The following is an 18,113-nucleotide window of genomic DNA, read 5'->3' as shown; positions in this document are numbered from 1 at the left end:
GTTATGGATCAGGCCCTTTGTTATTTTCATGCTACACATCTGTTAATTGGTTGATTTACTATTTGATTTGTGAGCAGAGGTACAAGGATAACACATGTTTTTAAACTCTAACAAATCAACACTCTGAAACCTTTACAATGAGAACACGGAATATGTAACTAGAACTATCCTTATAGTTAGAAAGTTTTCCTAATACTTAACCCTTGCTGCAAATTAAATCCACTGCTTCTCGTCCTATCTTCAGCAGACCTGGAGAACAACTAATCACCATCCTCTGTAATAGCCCTTAACATATTTGAAGACTTACCAGGTCCTCCCTCAGTCTTCATTTCTCAGGATTAAACATACCCAGTTTTTTCAACCTTTCCTCATAGGTCAGGTTTTCTAAACCTTTTGTTACTTCTGCTGCTCTCCTCTGGACTCTCTCAAATTTGTCCATATCTTTCATAAAAGGAGGCCTCACCAGTGCCAAGCAGAGCAGGACAATTACCTCCCATATCTTGCATATGACACCCTGGCTAATAAACCCAGAATTATATTAGCCATTTTCACAACAGCATCAGATTGCTGACTCATATTTAATTTCTGATCCAGATCCTTTTCACCAGTATTACTGCCTAAACAACTATCCCCCGTTTTGTAGCTGGGCATTTGATTTTTCGTTCCTGCGTGTCCTTTATTGCATTTCATCTCGTTGATTTCAGACCAATTCATCATTTTGAATTCTAATCCTGTCCTCCAAAGTGCTTGTAACTCCTCCCACCTTGGTGTAATCCATAAATTATATATACACATTCCTAAGAAGTGCCAAGCACACAGTACTCACGCTGGGGCACTGTTTACACTGGCGCTTTATAGTGCTGCAACTTGCTGCGCTCAGGGGGGTGTTTTTTCACACCCCGAGCAAGAAAGTTGCAGCACTGTTAATTGCCAGTGTAGACAAACTCTGAAACATTTTAGTCATTCAAGAACTTCAAAACAAAAAAACAAGACTTAGTATGCCTGATATCTTAAAGGAAAACACATAAAACCCCACCTTTTTAAATTATATCTTTCAGGTCTTTATCTATCCAAAAACAAACAAAGCCACAAAACCATTCCTTCCTTCTCCCCTTTTACAGGTCACCTTTAGAGAAAAGGAAATGCCAACCCTGAGCCCTCTCCTATAGTGCTCTGTGACACACATCATGACTGGCATTTTCTACGCCACTCAACTAACAAAGGTTGGACAAACTGAAAAGTAAATTATGGCCTTGAGTCACGTTGTCTCATAAGGAAATATGAACCCTAATTTTCTAATACAAAAGGACACATTTAGCTACAGAGATTTGAAATTAAATATGTCCTGCAATTTTAACTCTGAGGTCTAACTTGCAAGATTTTAATATACAAACAGTTCATTAGCATCAATGAAATTCTTGTCTGCAGTGACGCAAATTTTAGAATACAAAACTGTCATCAGCCTGAGTCTAGCAGCCAGTTAAACATTATCACTCTATTGTCAGTTACTATTAGCCACTAGGTCTCAAAATGGAAAAAAAAGTTACCCTTCAGATCACAGAGATTTACTATCCCCAGCTGTATGCTCTGAAACATAACACAGTATTTGCAACTTTATTAAACATGAACCAGAGAATATGGGAGACCACAGAAGAAGCTTGGAATCTGATGTAGGAGAGAAGCTGAAAACAAATACAGACCTGGTTAGTAGACTGACTGATCTTGTCGACTAAAACATTTTCTTTTAGCACTGCAGCAATAAGATGTCCCACCGCCTACAAAAGACAGAAGTAATTAAAATATGCAACGAAAGAAGCACTCTGCACTATTGTTTAAAAAGGAGACCAAGATCAAAGCTGCAGCTGCACTGCTAGGACAGCCGAAGAACTTGTTAATGCAACATCTGGATAAAAAGAGATGCCAAACAACAATTTGTTAGAGAAGTTGAAATATATCATAGAACCACCAAACTCCAGCGATATCACCTTGTACTATTATCCTATCAGAAACTACCCTCAGTAGAGTTCTGCATAGACATGAGGGTCCGTCCACATGGAACAACTTGCATGTTTAAGACCTAAACCCTAATCAGGCCTAAGCAGAAGTTGTTGATACTTTAGAACATCAGCTCTAACAACAGACACGTATACAGCTCTGTTTGTCCACAGATCTTGAAGTGTTTTACAGACACACCATTATACGCCCCCACCCAGACAGGTGAGGAAACTGAGGCAAGGGGCAATTAAGTGACTTGCTCAAAGTCAAACAGCAAATTAGTGGCAGAGCTGGGAACAGGGCCATAGCCTCCTGACTTCCAGCCCTAAATGAGGCCCACTGCTTCTAAAAGCCACACTGCACAGAGTAGTTAATGCCAAGTATGCTTAGTTATCTTTAACCCTTGTATTCAACTTAACTTGTATCTTTTGTAGAGATGGGCTCATGAAACAAATTCATATCTGAATTTCAAAAACCTCCGAAGTTCAGGGATTTTTCAGATCTGGCATTTTGTTTATATCCATTACAATAATAAGGTTCATTAGTAAAATTTAGAAAGAGGGTTGAGATTTTAATTTAATGGAAGATGTGTCGAAGTCCCCTAGACTGCTTGAAATTCTCAATTCCAGCTCAGATTTTAAATAACTGCACATGTACAGGTGTTTGGAGCCACAGTTTTGGCTCATATCTAATTCTTTGCTCTTTCTTGTTTCATTTGTGTTGCTGTCTCGAAACAGAAAGCCTTTGTGAGAGATCCTTTCACAATAAAAATATAAAGATGCTTAGGAGTATTACTGTATCCAAAAGAACAGCCGAATTTATTTATCACTGGCTAGGGCAGATCATTAGTGTCTGAGAGGAAAAACTGGGATGCCAACTAAAAGAAAAAACAGCACATCTATTTCATTAGTGTGTAAAGAAATGATGAAGGAACAGGAATGCAGATTGTTTTAAACATTTCCAAGCTCCCTCTTCCTCCTTTTATAGTTTAATTACATCTTCCTTCAGACACTAGTTGATAGCATGCCATGATTTTATAAATGTAAACCAGCAATAATACTTCTAGTTAACAGTTCACATTTCCAGAAAACACAACCGCAAATTATAACCAGTTCACTCTGTCCAATATTACAAGAAGGAGGTTATTCAATTCACTGTTTTAAGTATTTTAACATGTTTTAACAAAAAAAGAAAAAAATAGATGGGTTATTATCTGTGTGTCTAGTTATTATGTAAACCAAGAGAGAGAATGGCAAAAAGTCAGATATCTAAGATTTTCTATGGAGAGCCCCACACTAGTTAACTGCTTAGATCTGCATGACACTGTCCTGGTGGACTTCAGTGAGCCTTCTGTTCATCTCTTTCCTGATTATAAGCAGCTGTTCTTCAGATATACATTCACAACCCCATCCTTACAGACACTCTGGTTAGGGTGGGAAAGCTTCATCAATAGAGGGCTTTGCAGTGTACAATAAAGGTGGTAATACTCTGGGATCAACCTAGCCTCCTCTGGGACATCATTTCACAGGCAAACCGCCTTGGCCAAGAACATTGCCCTCACATCTTTATCCTGAGCTTTGTAAGCCACATTGTCCCAGAGTGCAGATTTCAGGGGGGGGGGGGGGGAGTGGGAGCTAGTGGAGTAATCAAAGCACAAACACAAAACTAGCGACCTTAAAAGATAACCACCCACGGCAATGGATAGCAGGAGAGAATGCCAAATCTCACTGTTTCAAAGGAGTAAATGCTACAAAGAACTAGCCAGGATACTGTCCTTTTCCACTGAAGGAATCTGATACTGGTTTATCAAGTGGTTCAAAGCGTCAGGGTCCTGTTTGACTTCTCATTCGGTCTCAGTGATCTGGTTTCATCAGTGATGAAAAATACTTTCCTTCTACCTCCAGCTTTTTTGGAAACTCCACCCATTCCCACAACACAAGGATCTAGCCACACTGCTCTACGTACATCTTCGACAGACAGGATTTACTAGTAAATCAGTGTAGCTGGGGCTAAATGTGGAAGCAATGCAAAGGCTCCAAGTTATACAGACTGCATTCACAGTGACCTGTCCTGTTGAGGAAGAAGGTTGCCACAAAAATTATGAGTTTTGCATGGCATTTCAATTTTTAAGGCAGAGCAGCAGGAAGAAGAGAAAAGCAAAGGGAAAGGTGGAAGCTAGTTATAGGTTTAATGGTCTGTGCAGCTAAATACAGTATGGATATATTCTTTTTTTTTTTTAATGACTGAAAAATAATCATAGGTGTAGGGACGACATATTTTTATCCATATTCTATTATTCTTCTCTGACCCATTAAAAATAATGGGCGTAGGGATACACTTTTATTTGCGTGATGAGATTCCAACTCTATCGCTGTGAGTTGGTTTATGGCTGTGACATCATAAGAGAGGCTTAGCCAGCCAATCAGAATGTAACTTTCAACAGTCAGCACCCTCAGCCATTCTCTGATGGGTGCAGCTGCTCTCTACTGGCTCCATCTTGCCAGGTGTGTGTAGCAAGGATCTGTTTTTAGTAGGTGGTAGCTTAAATATTCCCAAGGACTTCCAGAGCTACAAGGCATCCACAAGGGTCAAACTCTGTCAAGGCAGTTGGGTGGTTAATGCCATCCGGCCTCATTTAGAGTTTGCAGACTTGGAGAGTTCCTGTCATATTCAGTTGATCTATTCTGCAAAGTAAGATGAGAGCTATTTGCAGCGGTGGGTGAATGGATTTGATGTTTGGATTGTGCAGTCAGGCTGATTAGCCAATGTTTATTATATGAGAAAGCTCTGCTGGCTTTGATTTTACAGCTATAATGGCAGAGGGGGGGAAATGTTCTTTTTGTCTCTTTACTGCAGGGGTGCAGAAGGCTTTGTGGAAAGGTATGTGTATAAAATGAAAAGTTCTGAATGTGACAATTCACCAGGTTAGTATTAAAAAGTTAATTACCTGTGACTGAATAAGCGTGTTAGGAAATTCCAGCCGCTTCTTGATATCGTCTGACATTTCTGGTTCTTTCACATGATATTAATTTAGGTTCTGCAACACAGATTAAAAATATGCTGTTTAGGACTAGGAAAGAAGGCATATTACACACGAGGAATAAACAGTACTAAAGATGTATTACATTGCACTTAGAGAGCAAGATCTAAGGATCACTTAGGATTACAAGCATCGACCATAAGTAGCTTTATTTGTAGGGCCCTATCAAATTCATGACCGTGAAAAATGCATCAGAGCCCTGTGAAATCTGCTGGTGAGGGGCAGGGCTAGGGCGCCCCAGCCACGGCTCCTACCATGCACCAGACTCCAGCTGCTAGTCCTGGCATGGCTGGGGAGGGATGTGATTTCCTCTTCCCCTGCAGGGGCCACTCATGGGGCTAATTCAACCCAACCTCTGGGAACCTCCCACAGCTGCAGGCAGCTCCACAACCCCGCCACGTTTCCTGCCCCATCATTCCCCAGCCACGGGAGGAGGGGTCATAAGAACGGCCTACTAGGTCAGACCAAAGGTCCATCTAGCCCAGTATCCTGTCTTCCGACAGTGGCCAATGCCAGGTGCCCCAGAGGGAATGAACAGGTAATCACAAAGTGATCCATCCCCTGTCACTCATTCCCAGCTTCTGGCAAACAGAAGCTAGGGATACCACCGCTGTGGGGGGCACTGTTATCAGCTCCTCCACTGCAAAGCGCAGCCCCAGCTGGCACCGCTCCACAGCTGCCCAAGGCTTGCAGTTTGGGGGGGGGGGGGAGACAATGCTGCCCCTGGCTCCCAAACTGCTGCCCATGTTAAAAAGAGGGGGCATGGCTCCCAGTCTCCCCAGTTCTGGCACTGGTGGCCCCCCACTTCTACAAAGGTTCCGGCACCCTTGCCATTGCCCCCCATGAGGCCAGTCCCGCCTTCCCAAAAAGTAATGACCCCCCCATACCATGAAACCCTCATATCTGCACTGCCTTCTGCTCTCCGGTTGCCCAACTCTGAAGACAGTACTTCCAACAGCAGCAGTGCAGAAATAAGAGTGGTAATACCACAACCCTTCTACAATAGCCTTGCAACACCACCACCCCGCTCAATCCTCTTTTAGGCTGGGACCCCCATAGTTATAACACTGTGAAATTTCACATGTAAATATCTCAAACCATGAGATTGAGGATTTTTAAAAGCCTATGACCGTGAAATTGACCAAAATGGACCATGAACTTGGTCGGATTCTATTCATTTGACACGAGGTAAGAAGCAGCACAAGGTTAAGTAACTTTCCCAAGGTCACATGAATGGATAGAGTGAGTAACTGAGGCAAGATGTCCCAGGTCTCTATCCCCTGGATGAACTACAATGTAGTTACCTGCAGACTAATCCTTGATGTGTCATCATCACAAGCATCTGCATGTTGCAAAGCCCCAAAGGTCCTGACCCTGAGAAGTGCTGAGCACTTACCACTCTTGCAATGAGAAGTGTAGCTGCTCAGCAACTCTCAGAATCAGGCCATGCCTGTGAAGTGAATTTCTGTCGAAGATACTTATATGGCTCCCACTACTGTAGTATCTGTACCTCACAATTTTTAATGTATTCTTCTTCACAATACCCCGTGTGAAGGGTGGAGATCTAGTATCCTACACTGCCAAAAAATGTATTCTTTTTCCAAAATGTGAGTATAAAACCCATTGGTGATCTTAGGACCCCAAGCAGGGAAAGTAACTGAAAGGAGGGGCACACTAGAAAAATCAACAGAAGAATGCAGCACTATAATCACTGCCAAGCTGCAGATACAGAAATAACAAAATGAGGCCTTGTCTACACTGCCCCGTACAGTCACTGCATACTTTGAAGGTAACAGTTACACCAAACTTGTGAAAAATCACCCCCCTGAGCGCAGCAAGTTTGAACGCTTTAAAGCACTAGTGTGGACAGACTGAGTGCTGGGAGCCGCGCTTCCAGCGCTTGGAGCTATTCCCCTCGTGGAGGTGGATTACCAGGAGCACTGGGAGACCTCTCTCCCAGTGCTCACACGTGACCACACTCACACTTCAAAGTGCTGCCATGGGAGCACTTTGAAGTTTCTAGTGTAGACGTAGCTTCTGTCTTCTCTTTTCCAGACTAAACAAACGCAATTTTTTCAATCTTCCCTCAGAGGTCATGTTTTCTAGACCTTTAATCATTTTTGTTGCTCTTCTCTGGACTTTCTCCAATTTGTCCACATATTTCCTGAAATGTGGAGCCCAGAACTGGACACAATACTCCAGTTGAGGGCTAATCAGCACAGAGTAAAGCGGAAGAATTACTTCTCATGTCTTGCTTACAACAGTCCTGCTAATACATCCCAAAGATGTTTGCTTTTTTTTTTTTTTTTGCACAACAGTGTGACACTGTTGACTCATATTTAGCTTGTGGTCCACTATGACACCCAGATCTCTTTCCGCAGTACTCCTTCCTAGCCAGTCATTTTCCATTTTGTATGTGTGGAACCGATTGTTCCTTCCTAAGTGGAGTACTTTGCATTTGTCCTTATTGAATTTCATCCTATTTACTTCAGACCAGTTCTCCAGTTTGTCCAGATCATTTTGAATTTTAATCCTATCCTCCAAAGCACTTGCAACCCCTCCCAGCTTGGTATCGTCCACAAACTTTGTAAGGGTATTCTCCATACCATTATCTGAATCACTGATGAAGATATTGAACAGAACCGGACCCAGAACTGACCTCTGCAGGACCCCACTCTTATGCCCTTCCAATATGACTGTGAACCACTGATAACTACTCTCTGGGAATGGTTTTCCAATCAATTTTGCACCCACCTTTTAGTAGCTCCATCTAGGTTGCATTTCCCTAGTTTGTTTATGAGAAGGTCATGCGAGACAATATCAAAAACTTTACTAAAGTCAAGATGTAGCGCCCCAACAATACAACATAAGGTCAAACGTTTCTTTAAATAACAAGTTTGGCTGCAGGATCATCAATCCATGCACTGTTGATTTCAAAAAGCGACATCTCAGAATGAACCAAATTGAATAGTTACTTATGGCTATTTGAACATTTGTTTTCTGAATTCTCCAAATATAGGCTATTTATTCACAGCATCCTTTTACATTTAAAAAGAAAAAACAATTCAAATAATTTCTCACCTAAGACAGACACATTTAGATTTTGTTTTAAAAATGTATAAAATATTCTTAAGAAATTGTTTATATCTTAAAAAATAATTTTGATTTGTTTTTGGAATGGACCAAGCCAGGTTGAGCTCCCAAACACAATAGCAACATTGTGCCAGTGCACAAGAACCAGAACTTGAAAATAATTAGAATCTGACTTGCCTTGGCTCACCGTTCAAAATGAAGTGTGAACAGTATAAATATCAAGCAATAAGTTTGGATCCAGTTTAATAATATGTCCTTTGTAACACAGGAACAGATTAAAAAAAAATCTAGTATGCACTGAAATTTTAAAAAATAATTCTACATGTGCAAAAGCACTCATACAAAAAATATATATATGCACATGTTTCAGATCTGTGCTTCACGACACATGGATGGCCCATTCCTGCCTCTACTGAAATCTATGAGAATTTCTCTACTGATTTTGACTGGAGCAGAATCAGGCCCTGGCGCCTGTTATGTCTTATGGTACAACTCACAATAGAAGGAGAATCACATCCACCAATCACAGGATAATTGTTACAACCTCAATTAACCCAAACCCCTGTTAGCTAAAATCAGGGTCATGTCTCCCAGTATTTGAGAGTTACATTTCTACAAACTTACTCACAAGAGTAATTCATTAACTTCAATGGAACTATTGTGAGAGTAAGGACTATTCAGATCAGCGTTTCCAGTATTAAATCCCTATTGTATAAAAATACATTTTATTTTATTGCACAAAGCAGATATTCATTCACACGGCAGATCAACAGAGGAACTAGTCTTGCAGACAGATTCATTTCTGACTACAACTTGTCAGTGAGCTACTTTTTATTATTCACGTTAAAAAGAAGTAACAATACAGGATCATTAAAAGTGTTGAATCTTCTACACACAACTGGAATCAGATGTCCCAGTTTATAGATAAACCAGAAGTCTATTATTTGACGTAAGCAACTATTGCCTTTTCTACAATAACCCTCCAACGTAGTATGTCTTCCGCTGTAGTAAGTATTTTGTGAATCTATCAGTGACATTAAATGTACAACGTATGAACTAGGCAAGTATTTATACATTTTAGGTCAAATTGCTCATCCATCATCTTCAATGGGAGTCATGAGAACAAGGGCAGCAATATTTCCCCCTCATGCACTCTGCATTAACTTTTACAGCAGTAAAGGTGAAATGTAAGCATGCACTTAAGTGCTTTTCAGAATCAGGGAATTAGACCTGAATATAAACTCACTGAGACCCAGATTCCTTATTCATGTGTGTCTGTAAACAGTGCTTTGCACATTCTGGGCACTATCAGAATACAAATAGCGATGCAAGGGGATAATTGAACACCACACTAGAATGAAGTAGAAAGCAACATTCTTTCCAGTTAAGGACAGATACTTCCATTAATTCAGTTTTGAAGTTTGTTCTAGCAAGCCACTAGATCAGTGGTGAATAACCTCTCAGTGGCCGCGGTTTGCCATTCCTGGACAATGTGAGCTGCGGAAAGCAGCGCGGGCCGCAGGGACATGCTGGCCGCCACTTCCCGCAGCTCCCATTGACTGGGAATGGCGAACCATGGCCACTGGGAGCTGCGAACGGCCGTGCCAATGTAAACAAACAGGGTAATCTGCTGGCGGGCCGCGAGACAGTTTGTTTACATTGGCATGGCCGCCCACAGCTCCCAATGGCCGTGGTTCGCCTTTCCCAGTCAATGGGAGCTGCGGGAAGTGGCGGCCAGCATGTCCCTGTGGCCCGCGCTGCTTCCCGCAGCTCCCATTGTCCAGGAATGGCAAACCGCGGCCACTGAGAGCTGCGGGCGGCTGTGCTAATGTAAACAAACTGTCTCGTGGTCTGCCAGCAGATTACCCTGATGGTTCATGTGTGCCCCAGGAGCCACAGTTTGCCCACCACTGAACTAGATCAAAGCAACTTTGCTGCAGCTGCACCCAGATTACAGTATAATACTACCTTAAATTTCAATGATACCTTGCGTTGCACAAATACAGCAATCAACTCCCTACAACTGAAAGGCAGCCTCCTCTGAGACAGAAAGCAGGATCAGTGTAATACCACGTAGTAAAACTACTCATCGTGCAGATGAATTGGAACAATCTCATATCTGATAGAAACTACATTTTGGTCTCCTAAATATGCATTTATCTTCTCCACCTGGAATTTGGTTATGAAAGCAATCTGTCACTCCTAAACTTGCAAAAAATTTTCAAAAAGTAGAAATGGTCAATCTGACTTATAACCCTTCTGAAATAGAGTCCCCTATGCAAGATGCTAAGAGCGTCTGTTCAGTAATAACTTGAAAAGATGAGTGCCATCTATGTAGATCTCATTTCAGCAAAGCACATAAACACATGCTTCGCTTTAAGTCCCTTCCAATTCAGCAAAGCACTTAAAGAGGCGCAAAAGAGCTCTTCTCTTAAAAAAAATACCAGAAATAGAAATATCTGATAGTAAGGATGAAACATTTTTTGGCAAAGCTTAAATATAGTATTATAAATAGAAAAAGTAAAATAAAATATTCCAGTCAGAAATTCTCAAAGAGAGATTTTTCAAAGGCACAAAGGGCATCTAGATATATGCTCAAGTCCCATTTGTGCTTTGACTATCTTCCCCTTAGCCACGTATGTACGGCTATTCAGTTTTGAGGAAAGCTTCATATTCTCCAAACACACAGCAGTATGTTTTCACATTTGCCCATCCATGCAAAGTGCATCAGAACGAAGACTATTAATCCCCAGAACACTAAACTGACGGGAGCATTATTTACATTTACAGGCCTAACACTGGTTTAAATACGTATTATAGACAGCATTACTGAAGTTCTATTAAACTTTTACTCTCATGGGAAGGTTGAGTGGAAGAGGTTTCAGACAACAGTCACTGAAGTTAAGGCCCATTAAAAGGAGAGCCTAAGCACAGCCTTATGCAGGCAAACCTCCAACCATGCAGCCAACCCATTCACATCCTGACTTTCAGTATGTTAATTTATTCCATTTCTGGTCTTCCCATGTACAGATAATGCCACATATGGTGGAAACATTGTGACAATCATTTGATGGACCTCTCTGGGGCCTATGCAACATGAGACAGAAGGATGGAGAGTGAAGGCAAAGTCTAGGAACAGAAGCAGAGCTTCTAGCAGTTTAACTGCTAAAGGTAGGTGACCTCATACTGGAATTTATACAATATAAACACATACTTTCGTTCTGCGTATAGATCACTAACATTATTATGCACTTTTTGCTTAAAAATAAGTCATCTACCAATACTGCAGTCATTCAAACTAAACCATTGACCTCAAGGGGCCAATGAACATGAAAAAATATACAATGTCCTTGTAAGTCCCTTCCCTTAGTGTGCAAAAAAGAGAAAAAGAAATCATGCTACCATTCACAAGGCTGAGTTCAAGTATGTTTTCATTTCAGTCATTTTCTTATCCAACTGCACTGACTTCATGAAAATTGCACCTGTTGAGTCAAAACTGAGCCAATCAGAAAGAAGTCAAAAGAACCAATGTTTGTTGTGTTTCTACTTCAGTTTACAAAACAACCTTAGTTTAATACTTAATTCAAAGCCATTTGTTGACATAATTTTAAAAATGCAGCCACTAAAATACACTGTACTGTCCCAAACACTGCCTTATTCTATGATGCCAAAGCCAACGTTGTCCCTTATTCCAACTGGGAACCCCAAGGTACTTTGTGGTTAAGCAGCAACTATGTGCATCAGAGTTATTTTGCATACTCACCTGCTAGTCAAGAGGGCATACTGCAGCCAGGGCGTGATGGCAACTCTCAAGCTACAGAACAGTTGCACTGCCACTGCATGGCCTAGGGAAAGGATTTCCTCCCACTCACACATCACTTTAGCACAGGGATTCATCAGCATTTTCATAGCATGTACCTTATTCCACAGAAAGATTGACTCATAGACTAACTCCCCTCCCCTTTTGGAGCATACGGAGCACTTCCTCCCCCTTTCCCAATAATGTAACAGCCACATGGCAACTATAGCAATTGCTTATATGGACAAGTAACATTAGAAAAGTATTTAATATATTTTTCCTTGTTTCCACATTAGAACACAGCTAGAGAGCCAGCACCATGTGAGCCGTCAGGTTTCTATGAACCAACAAGTGCTTTGCAAACCACTATGAAACACAGTTCAAGAACCTCTGCCCTAACACACATTCCAGGTTCTCAGACTGTGCACTGGGGGGAGGATTTGGCCTCAAACAAATAAGAAATGATCAAGTTGTTTCAATCTTTAAAATGCCATGAATGCTATGTAATTTACTATCCCACCACATCAGATGCTGAACTCTTGCATAGGTAATATTTTATAAAATGCCAAAGAAAATAGAGCAGTAGTCCTTTAAAACAAATCCACCTCACTCCCAGTAGGTTTCAGAGTAACAGCCGTGTTAGTCTGTATTCGCAAAAAGAAAAGGAGTACTTGTGGCACCTTAGAGACTAACCAATTTATTTGAGCATAAGCTTTCGTGAGCTACAGCTCACTTCATCGGATGCATACTGTGGAAACTGCAGAAGACATTATATACACAGAGACCATGAAACAATACCCCCTCCCAACCCACTCTCCTGCTGGTAATAGCTTATCTAAAGTGATCACTCTCCTTACAATGTGTATGATAATCAAGTTGGGCCATTTCCAGCACAAATCCAGGTTTTCTCACCCTCCGCCCCCCCCCCCCCACCACACACGCACACAAACTCACTGGTAATTAATTACCAGCAGGAGAGTGAGTTTGGGGGGGGGGGGCGGAGGGTGAGAAAACCTGGATTTGTGCAGGAAATGGCCCACCTTGATTTCACAATGTGTATGATAGAGAGTGGTCACTTTGGATGGGCTATTACCAGCAGGAGAGTGAGTTTGGGGGGGAAGGGCGGAGGGTGAGAAAACCTGGATTTGTGCTGGAAATGGCCCAACTTGATGATCACTTTAGATAAGCTATTACCAGCAGGACAGTGGGGCAGGAGGAGGTATTGTTTCATGGTGTCTGTGTATATATAATGTCTTCTGCAGTTTCCACGGTATGCATCCGATGAAGTGAGCTGTAGCTCACGAAAGCTCATGCTCAAATAAATTGGTTAGTCTCTAAGGTGCCACAAGTACTCCTTTTCTTATTGTAAGGAGAGTGATCACTTTAGATAAGCTATTACCAGCAGGAGAGTGGGGTGGGAGGAGGTATTGTTTTATTGTCTCTGTGTATATAATGTCTTCTGCAGTTTCCACAGTATGCATCCGATGAAGTGAGCTGTAGCTCACGAAAGCTTATGCTCAAATAAATTGGTTAGTCTCTAAGGTGCCACAAGTACTCCTTTTCTTTTCACTCCCAATAAAAATTCAGACTGAGCTGGAAGTTATTTTCCCCCCATGCTTTTCTTCCAGAAAATAGAAGCAAAAGTGCCATCATATTTTTCACAGGAAGACAATTATTCCCCTTCCTAATACTATTATAATACTAGGTAATTTTAAATAACTGACATTCATTTACTAAATAAAAGCAGGGAAAGAAGTTTAGACCCAAAATTGTTTGTCTCAGTTTGGACACATGGGGCACTAAATACACCCTCAAGCCTCCTAAGTGGTAGGTCAGCAGCCTGCCTTGTTAGCAGTAAGTAATTAAATTTCAATTGTCCTGACTGGGTTTTTGTTTGTCCTCAGCTACTGGACAATAAGATTTTTCCTAGTCTGATTGGTGAAGAGGCACTTTACACACATCAAGCAGCTAAAGAGCAGAATAAAAAGAAAACCCACAAGAGCAAAGGATAAATAAAGAACACAAGCTATAGGAAAGACTCCTCTATTTGTTTTTCCTAACAACGCCAACTTGCATGAGAAGTATCCTGATACATAATACATCAACAAATTGGTAAAGCTGTGAGGGATGGCCAAGACTAGGTCAATTCTAGCAGAAAGGACAGTTCTGCCATCCAGACCTAGGACTTGTATTGTGACAGTTTGCAGAAAAATAAGTAAAAAAACCACCACAGTATATAAGTTAAACCAGACTAAATGACATCACAGAAAACATTCTATTTGGATCATTCCAATAGTAGTTCCTATACTCCTCATACTGCTTTCTACTTACTGGGAGCATTTGAATAAAATCAGAATCAAGGTCTTTGTTTCTTAAAGGTTCAGTCCTGCATTCTTTAAGCAACAGGAAGTCCAATTTGACTTCCAGATAGGGTGACCAGACAGCAAGTGTGAAAAATCAGGATGGGGGGATAATAGGGGCCTATAAAAGACAAAACCCCCTATATCATGATTGTCCCTATAAAATCGGGACATCTGGTCACCCTACTTCCAAAGAAGTTATAGGTCTACTCTACAATAATGACAATGATTTGTTCCACTGAGTCAGTGACAAAACCATCAACCTGAAAAGTAGTCAATCTAAAAATAAATTAGTTTAAAGTAGTTTTGGATACTACATAGGCACCTGAGTTCTTCCAGACTATTTGTGATCCTAGAAAAAATTTCAAAAATGGGAAAATGTGCTTGTATCTTCTGTTCCTGTGAGCAAGACCACATCTCATCCCCCCCAAAACACACACACACACACGAAGAAAACCAGGAGAAATGACTGTACACACTACATGTTATCAAATGCACAAAATAAACATAATAGAAAAATTAGAGAAACGACTCTTTCCTAATCCTTTGCAGTTATAGTGATCTCAGGTGATTCTTGAAAAAGTGAACCTATTCTTGTTATAAATAAGATTCGTAAATTTACAATATCCCTTTAATTACCAATATAGGCAGAATAAAATCATTTTACACAGTTAAAAAGTGAATCATGCTTTGTTGAGCTAAAGCAGCATTCCATTAGCCATTAACAGTATAGGGAAGGGGTAGTCATTAAGCGGACCACGGGCCAAATCCAGACCATCAGATGCTTTTGAATGGACCACGAAATCTTTATTTTTTTACTTATTATCATTATTGTTATTATTTCTGTATTATTTTCTCTGGAGTTTGGACCTTGACTGTATCTTGTCCAAGAAATCTGGACCTTGACAAAAAATAATTGATTACCCTTGGTATAGGGCCATACCTCACAGCTGAACTAGTGTCAGTCACACTATCACACTCCAAAAATCCAACCCTTAGACATGCTAGGGAAACACTTGGCCAGCTGGTGGGGGCGGGGAGAGTGCGGAGCACAAAGGTGGCTTTAGAGCATTCTTACTGATCCCCAATCCTAGGGGTGGCCAAGGGCTGTACAAAATTGTGCCCATCTGTTTAAGGCTTTAAAAAAAATTAGTGCTTTAAAAAAATATTGCAAGTGGGAATTCCCCAAGAATGCAAGTGTGTTCCAGCCACATCCCTCTTCGGTATGAAGACTCCCTATGCTAAAGGGCCTGTGGGTGTGAGGAGCGTAGAGACACTATGCTAGTTCTATGACAGGGATGAATTCTCATACTAGGGAAATCCCCAGGTAGCTAGTTTAAACTGGTTTACCAGCAGAGGAGCACAAAGCAGCCAGATCACAGTGGAGGATTCATCTTTAAGTCTCAGTCATGGTTTCTTTCACACACAGTGCTGAACATATTTTTTTATCCTGTCTACACTTCAGTTAAGGCATTTTCAACTCCAGCTGAATGGGACCCATTATTGAGAGCCATTTAACAGGTTGACTTCTTAGGCTGTGTCTACACTGCCACTTCCAGCACTAAAACTTCTGTCGTGTTCAGGGGTGTGAAAAAACACACCCGAGTGACAAAAGTTTTAGCACTGAAAAGCACCGGGAGCGATAAAGCTACCACCCCTTGTTCAGAGTGTTGGGGTTTTTTTTTAAATCACCAGGAAAGCTCTCTCCCAGCGATAAAGCATGTCTACACTGCCGCGGTTGCACTGTAATGTGGGTAGTGTAGACATACTCTTAGAATACAGAGGTTAAAAGTTTATCTGCTCCTACCACCCACTCCTCACTCCAAGTCACAATCACAATTCTATGTCAGAATTGCTATGGAAATGACTATATCACAAATACAAGAGTAGGATGGAGAATAAGTAACAGGAACAAGTGAATTTTTCAAAAAACAAAGAGGTCCCATGTCCACAGCAATACAAATTGAGAGGGAAAAATGCAGAAAACATTGTGAATGATCAGATTTATTTATAAATTTGTAGAATGCTTTTAATGGCTCAAAGAAAAGGAGTACTTGTGGCACCTTAGAGACTAACCAATTTATTTGAGCATAAGCTTTCGTGAACTACAGCTCACTCATCGGATGCAACAAATTGGTTAGTCTCTAAGGTGCCACAAGTACTCCTTTTCTTTTTGTGAATACAGACTAACACGGCTGTTACTCTGAAACCTGTCTTTAATGGCTCACTGTGTTTCCCACAGCAGCTATTAGATTGACAATAGTCCTGACTTTGACAGCCTGCCCTGAAAAGGGCAGTGGGGCGGGAAGAGAGGACTACAGCATCAGAAAGGCTTAGAGAACAGGTAGGGTTGTCAACCCTCCAGGTTTGGCCTGGAGTCTCCTGGAACTGGCATCGATCTCCCGGTGACTACTGAAAGCAATCCAGGAGTTTTTAATAGGATATTTAAAGAAAATGACATTATGTCATGTTGGGGGAAAAAATCTCCCGGAACAACTTCAGGCAGAGTTGGGAACTCTAGAGTCATAGGGAGTAGTAATACTTTCTACTTGTTAGGCTGAATGTGCATTATTCGTGTGACAGAGAGTTTGCAAAAACCGGATTTGCAACCCAGGCCTGTGAGATGGGGTGCTCACTCTCAACTCCCACTGAAATCAACAGGACTTGAGGCCTCAAGGCAACTGTTCAGGCTAGGGCACTCACTCGGATGCAACCCCCTTGCTTGAGTGGTGTCTACGGATGCGGCCACCTGAAGGAGGAAGACGGCACGCAGCAAACTCTATCCTCCGCAGCCCGAGAGGCTTTTAGACCCGCACATACACACACACACGCCCGAAGTGTGTGTGTGTGGGGGGGGGGCTCGCCCCAATCCTAACGGGAGAAAAACAGCCCTGCTGCTGGTGCACCTCGATGTTTACAAAGGCGCTCCCACAGCACGGGGGCCGGGGGTGGGGCGCTGTCCTTCTCCAGCCCCCCACAGTCCGAGCCGCCGGCGGGGGCAGCTACCCGCCGTATCCCTGACACCGAGCACTTCTGCGCCCGCGGCGACGCCTCCGGGGCTCTGTTTCCAGGGCAGACGTTCGCACAGCCCAGAGGACGCCCCAGACCCAGCCCGCATCACGGGCTCGAAAGCGGGGCGATGCGTCCGTTCCAGGCGCCTCGCCGCCCTGCCCAGCGCAGCCTGGCGGCCCCCCGGCCTACGCGGCTGACCTGCCGGGCCTCAGGAACGCTGCAGCCGCCGGCGCTCCAACGGACACCGCCCAGCGGGCTGAGAGAGGGCAGCCGTTCCCCCGGCATTCTGGAAACCCCACTGCGCCGCTTACCTGACTTAGCCACCCGCCCCGCAAGCTGCAGCTACGTTCCCCGCCCACGTGCCACCGGGGCGTTACGCAGCCGCGTCAATTCCCTCCCCCAGCTGCCGGGCCAAGGAGAGACTGTAGCGTGAGATTGTGCTCCCCTGGGCGCGAGGCCGCCGACCAGAGATCCCAACATGCGCACTTGCAGCCATGAAGCCGCTGCCCTCGCTCTGCCCTCACCCTCTGATCCAGCGCAAAAGAGACAGCGCCCAGGGCAGTGTGTCTCTGTACTGCTGCTGAAAGCAAAACCAAGAGCTGGTCTAGCCCAGAGCACGCGGCATGTCCCGTGCTCTGCACTGCCCCACCGGTGTGCCTTGTGTTGTTATTAGAGGTTCGGGGCCAACTTCTGTTGTTCACACTCTTGCAACCCCACTGCTTTTGATGGATTTGACAGGTGTTACCAAGAATAGAATTTAGTCCATCTCTAATCTAAAAATAAGTCTCTGCCTGACCATAAAGTTTGGGTCCAG

General features: G+C 42.7%; 1 protein-coding gene across 3 annotated transcripts in view; it reads right to left on the bottom strand.

Moving 5' to 3' along the window:
* FOCAD (focadhesin) overlaps positions 1–17,724 on the bottom strand; it is a 199,783-nt gene extending 182,059 nt beyond the window's left edge. Inside the window, exons 1-3 of one of the 3 annotated variants that reach the window (XM_084627726.1) lie at positions 17,611–17,724; positions 4,943–5,032; positions 1,701–1,775 (exon numbers count right to left, since the gene is read on the bottom strand). In XM_084627726.1, the coding sequence (XP_084483852.1) occupies positions 1,701–1,775; positions 4,943–4,999 (132 nt within the window). In that variant the 5' untranslated portion in view covers positions 5,000–5,032; positions 17,611–17,724. The other 2 variants (XM_084627728.1, XM_084627727.1) reach the window with 2 other exon arrangements.
* Positions 17,725–18,113: the final 389 nt, after the last annotated feature.

Source organism: Lepidochelys olivacea, assembly GCF_965140295.1.
Source record: "Lepidochelys olivacea isolate rLepOli2 genome assembly, chromosome: 5".
Classification (NCBI taxonomy): domain Eukaryota; kingdom Metazoa; phylum Chordata; order Testudines; family Cheloniidae; genus Lepidochelys; species Lepidochelys olivacea.
Note: the sequence above shows the minus strand (reverse complement) of the source record. Positions and strands in the feature narration are given on the sequence as shown.